At 53.1% G+C, this 5,477-nt stretch overlaps 1 protein-coding gene across 1 annotated transcript; it reads left to right on the top strand.

The window, feature by feature from the left end:
- The first annotated feature begins 366 nt into the window (after window positions 1-366).
- LOC6043071 (helicase POLQ-like) lies at window positions 367-4,781 on the top strand. Its single transcript, XM_038252447.1, has 5 exons — window positions 367-960; window positions 1,014-2,030; window positions 2,089-4,274; window positions 4,336-4,470; window positions 4,531-4,781. The coding sequence occupies exons 1-5, from the start codon at window positions 519-521 to the stop codon at window positions 4,597-4,599; spliced, it is 3,849 nt and encodes a 1,282-aa protein (XP_038108375.1). The 5' UTR covers window positions 367-518; the 3' UTR covers window positions 4,600-4,781.
- The last annotated feature ends 696 nt before the right edge of the window (window positions 4,782-5,477 follow it).

Genomic DNA, 5,477 nt, shown 5'->3' with positions numbered 1-5,477 from the left:
CCCTCATTCAATTTTGTTGGAAGTAAACTTGCATACAAGATTCAAAGATGCAACGCTGAACAAGTTCAGCCGCAGGGGTGAGCGCGAGCTTCAAAAATTGTTGCCAGACACATTTACTAGCATATGCACCATATGGCAGTTTTTAAAATTTAATATGATTTTTTACGATATCACTGAAAACATGCATTGAATAATAACATAATTGTTACAAATTCAATAATTTTTAAGTTTTGAGACTGTTCAGCTGACATCACAATGCAATCATCATCATCATCTTAAGATGTTTCTTGATTCAAATTGATTTTTTTTTATATATTTTGTTTGTGGTTTAACCGTCCAACTGGCAGCACTTGCGGCGCGCAAATCAAAACAAACAACAGTTTTCATTTGAAAAGTACCGTTATCCAGATTGTTGTCCTTTTTTCACGTGCCTCTCCCGAACACAAAAGAAAAGTTTTTCCGCGTCTATTCCGATTTTCTTGTGCAATGTGATCTATTTTCATCATACAACGTAGCAAATGGTTCCAACGCGCTTCGCTCCGCGCACGGGTCTGCCCGCCCCGACCGGCTTCGGCAACCAACGCCGCTCACATCCTCCTCCGACGAACTGCGCACCGTCGTGGTCCTCCTCCAATGGATTCCCGTTCAAAATGCCCGGCGTCCCACAGCGGGCCCGTCCACCCGGTCTTCCACGGGGAACCGGGCCATCCACGGGCTGGCGACAGGCTGCCCCGCGGGGACCGCCCCCACCTCGGCCGCAGATTGCTCCGGTGGTCGGTTCTACGACGGCTGCGGCTAGAAGTGTTGGGAACACAACGCGGGACAATCTGATGAGTATGGACGATACGCTGCTGAACGCGGTGGATTTGGTCGGAATTGAGCGGATGGCCAGCCCGAAGGACACACAGCCCGTCGTGTTCAAGAAGCCGGAACAGACCCGGGCTGGTTTTATGTTGCAAGGTTAGTTGGTTGGAATCGTTGGATATTGTGAGTACTGATGGTTGTTTTTTTAGCTGCCCGCTTGCGTCCGCTGTCCCCGGCCGCCAAGTCTCCGTCACCGAAGAAGGCTCGCTCCTCCGGTCCAAGCCGGTACATCGTGCTGGACATTTCGCAGAAGGATTCCCCTGACGGAGCGAAATCCGTTCAGGATGGTTGGCTCAATCGGAAGGAATCGCCGCCCGGGAAGCTCTCCGCGACCATCCCGAACTCGCGCAAGTCGCTGTTCGAATCGCGGATCTCCACGCCAAAGCGCAAGGGTTCGAACGAGGTTACGGCTTCGTCGAGCAAGCCCAAGATTCCGAAGGAACCGACCGTGGATATGTTCGAGCTGGACTCGCAAGCCTTCGACGACTGGGAGAGCGAGCAGATGGAACTGGTTTTGCCGAAGGCGAAGCCTCCGGAGGCGGTCGTTCAGCAGGTTGATGACGACGATGATTACTTCCCGAGCTACCAGGAGGCCGTGGATCCCAACTGCAGCCAGTTGTTCCTGGAGGAAGTCGATCGTAACGGGAAGAAGCCTCTGACGCAGGTTGGAACGCCGCTGCGATCCCCCGAGGTGCACTCGATCGTGAAAAACAGCGCAACCTGCTCGCAGTACATCCGGCTCGAGCGATCCATGATGGAGGAGAACCACGCGAACCTGCTGGACGACTTTGTGGACAGTCAGCTGGCGCGGGAGTTCGATTCGTCCCAGCAGCGCCAGCAGATCATGGGCGTGTTCAACGAGTTTGAACGCACCCTGCTGGACACGAGCAACGTCGAGTTCAACGTCCCGCCGCCGGAGGTTGATGCGGACCTGGCTGAAATCAACTGGGAGGAGGATGTGACGATCGCGGCCGAGAAACCGTCGAACCGGTCCCGGTTGGCGCACATTTTCGGCAAGCAGGCGAGCGTGGGTTCGCCGAAGCTGGTGGCTCGCAAGTCGGCGCCGCTGGTGTCGTCCCACTTTAAGGACATGGGGCCGTACTTCGGGCTGCCGACGCAGGTCAAGCACCTGATTGCGAAGTACCGCGGGATTCAGGAGTTGTACGGTGAGTTGAAGAGGGTCACAAGTTTGTTCAAGTTCCTAATTTGATGATTTTTTTGTAGATTGGCAAAAGGAGTGCCTGGGGCTGACGGCGATCGTCGAGCGGCACAACCTGATCTACGCGCTTCCGACGAGCGGCGGGAAAACGCTCGTCGCCGAGATCATCATGCTGCGCGAGGTGATGCTACGGAACCGGAACGTCATGTTTATCGTGCCATACGTTTCCATCGCGCAGGAAAAGCTGGCCGCCCTGGCACCGTTCGCCGTCGATTTGGCCTTCCTGGTGGAGGAGTACAGCGGCGGCAAGGGGGCGATTCCGCCGCGGAAGCGCAAACACAAAAACTCGATCTTTGTGTGTACGATCGAAAAAGCGTTGGTTTTGATGGACGGGTTGATTGAGGTTGACCGGGCGAACGAGGTCGGGTTGATCGTGATTGACGAGCTGCACATGATCGGGGAGGATCGTCGGGGAGTGCACTTGGAGGTGCTGCTGACGAAGGTGAAGGCCATACAGGCGGGGATTCAGGTTGTGGGGATGAGTGCGACGATTGGGAATCTGGACGAGATCGCTCGGTTTATGGAGGCGGACATTTACTGTCGAGATTTTCGGCCGGTCGAGCTGCAGGAGTACGTCAAGTGCGGGACGGATCTGTTTGAGATCAACACGAAGGCTCGGACGTTGGAGGAGGCGTTCAAAACTAAGAAGGAGGTTGATTTTGGCTACACGGAAGAGCAGCGTCGGGTCGACCCGGATCACGTGATTGCACTTGTTACGGACGTAATACCCACAAAGTCCTGCCTGGTGTTCTGTCCGACGAAGCGGCAATGCGAGCAGCTGTGTACCCTGATGAAGGATTGTTTGCCGCGGGAGCTGTTGCTGCACCGGACCAAGGAGCGTGAGGAGCTGGTGGTTGCCCTTCGGGCCGAAAACGACGGCGCAGACCTGTTGGCAAGTGCGTTCCTGCTGGGCATAGCTTACCATCACTCGGGACTGTCGTTCGACGAGCGCAAGATGATAGAGGACGCCTACCGGCTGGGGATCCTCTCGCTGATCATCTGTACGTCAACGTTGGCCGCAGGTGTCAACCTCCCCGCCAAGCGAGTCATCATCCGATCCCCGTTCATTGCTACCAATTTTACAACGCTTAGCAGGTACAAACAGATGGCAGGGCGTGCGGGTCGCGCTGGCCTCGGTGAACCTGGAGAGAGCATTCTAATCTGCCAAAAGAAAGACATCGCGGCGGTGTGCAATCTTCTTTGCTCGCCCATGGACGAAGCCAACTCGTCGCTGCACACCGACAACGGTAACTACCTCAAGAACCTAATCCTCAGCTCAATCGGACTGGGACTGTGCTCCACCCGGAACGACGTTCAAAAATTCATGGCCAAAACCCTGCTGGCGCTGCAAGCCGAACGGCTCGGAGTTGACCTGCGTCAGCTGACCGACCGAACGCTGCAAACGCTCTACAAGGAGAACGCCATCAACGCCAAGAGTGACGGGTGCAAGAAGACCCCCGTCAACATGACGATTCGATTCGACGAAACCGAAAGCAGCCAGGCCGAACCGGCAAACGAGAGCGCCCAGATCCATGAGTTGCACGTAACGCGCGGAGCGAAAGGCACCTCGGACGAGGGAAAACTCGTGAAAACGATGAAGAAAAATACCCGACTGGTGATCAACGAACTGGGCAAGGCCGCAATACGGGCGGGCTTCCACATGGACAAAGCCCGCCGATTCTACGACGAAATGGAGCGCATCGGGGAGCGGTTAAACGTGCTCGACCAGTACCACCTGCTGTACGTGATCGTGCTGGAGGACGACGGAACGCTGCGGCCAACGGACGCCGATCTGAAGGCGTTTGTCGCCTTGATCCAGCAAGAGCAACGTCTCGCCTTCGCCCAAAGATTTCACGTTGGCGAGATCACAGTACAAAAAATGAGCAGTTGCATACGGTTTCCGGCCGACCTGCGCAACACCGTCAACCGCTTCTTCCGGATGACGATCGTCAGCGAACTGTGGGACCTCGTACCGCCCCAGCGGGTCGCCCGAAAGTACAAGCTCGACGCCGGCTCGGTCCAGCAGCTCATGACGAACGTGGCGTCGACCGCGTCCGGACTGCTGCGCATGACCGAGCAGCTACCGAAACTGTGGGCCTACCGCCAGCTGCTCGCCACCATGACCCAGCGGCTGTCCCACTGCTGCACGATTGAACTGCTGCCGCTGATGGAACTGCCGGGCGTCAAAATTGTAAGCTAGAAATTCCCTATTTCAAACAATCCTATTTCTCAATTTGGTTTTCATTTTCCAGGCTCGCGCAAAGCAGCTCTGGAGGGCGGGCTTCACCTCCTTGGCATCGATAGCGGCCGCTAAGTCAAGTGATCTGGTGACAATGGTAGAGTACATGAACCACCGAAACGCGAGCCAGCTCATCATGGCCGCCAAGGTAAGTTTTCTATGCTCAACCGTAACACGACTGTAACGTAAGATTTGTGTTATCTCGCAGGCCAAACTGATGGAACAGGTCGAGGAACTGCGGGACAGGGTCGAGGACTACCTCCAGGTGATTCGGTAGCTGGCTCCGGGGGAAGATGATAACGAAACGACAAACTACAACGGCCTCTCGTGGTCTGCAATAATTTACGCAGTGATCTTTTAGACAATCGTTGGGCGGGTTCGATTCACTTGTTAACACTTTTTTCGTTATGATATTATTAAATTAAACACCTTTATACAAACATGTTTTACAAAGAAAAAGATCTGAATTGTTTGAGTAGCTGGTGTATCACCATCCCTTTCCTCAGGGAATAAATATGTGCCTTATTAAAAATCTTGTTGTTATGTAATTTAAAAGTAAAGTGGTTTTACATTAGTAGACATTTTACATAAATTTTGTTAAGCCAAAGCCGATCAAATTACACCTTGTCATCATGATGACAAGGTGCAACCTAGCTGCACGGAGAAAAAAGAGTTCCCAAAATCGTGAACACCCGTTCATGAAATTGGGAACCACGAACAAAGTGTTCAAATGCCATGGTACGATTTTCAAAAAACGTACCATGGAATTTGAACACTTTGTTCGTGGTTCCCAATTTCATGAACGGTTGTTCACGATTTTTGGAACTCTTTTTTCTCCGTGTGGTGGCCTGTGGAAACGACTCGTAAACCTTTGACCAGCGAGGGTCAGAGTTGAGACGGCTAGAAAAAAAGGGGCGCGTCAATGTGGGAAAGGGAAGTAATTTGTGATTGTAGACGGTATTGTTTTGATTCGCAGTATGTTGAGTCAACTGCTGTGGATGAACCTGAGCATCGCAGAACGGGGTTTCTCTACTTTCAGGGTGGCCACTCAAGTCGGGAAATCGGGAAAGTCGGGAAAAAGTCGGGAATTTGCCAAAATCCACGAAAAATCGGGAAAAAGTCGGGAATTTGTGATTTTTTGTTAGAAAGTCGGGA

This window comes from Culex quinquefasciatus, chromosome 2 (genome assembly GCF_015732765.1).
Source record: "Culex quinquefasciatus strain JHB chromosome 2, VPISU_Cqui_1.0_pri_paternal, whole genome shotgun sequence".
Classification (NCBI taxonomy): Eukaryota; Metazoa; Arthropoda; class Insecta; order Diptera; family Culicidae; genus Culex; species Culex quinquefasciatus.
This window is presented reverse-complemented; position numbering and strand designations above follow the sequence as displayed.

What these genes read in the sequence shown, in the direction of transcription:
- LOC6043071 (XM_038252447.1), top strand. Translation starts at nt 519, where the DNA reads ATGGTTCCAACGCGCTTCGCTCCGCGCACGGGTCTGCCCGCCCCGACC. An exon ending in GGCTGGTTTTATGTTGCAAG is followed by an intron (nt 961 to 1,013) that starts GTTAGTTGGTTG and finishes TTGTTTTTTTAG; the next exon opens with CTGCCCGCTTGCGTCCGCTG. An exon ending in AGCTCATCATGGCCGCCAAG is followed by an intron (nt 4,471 to 4,530) that starts GTAAGTTTTCTA and finishes GTTATCTCGCAG; the next exon opens with GCCAAACTGATGGAACAGGT.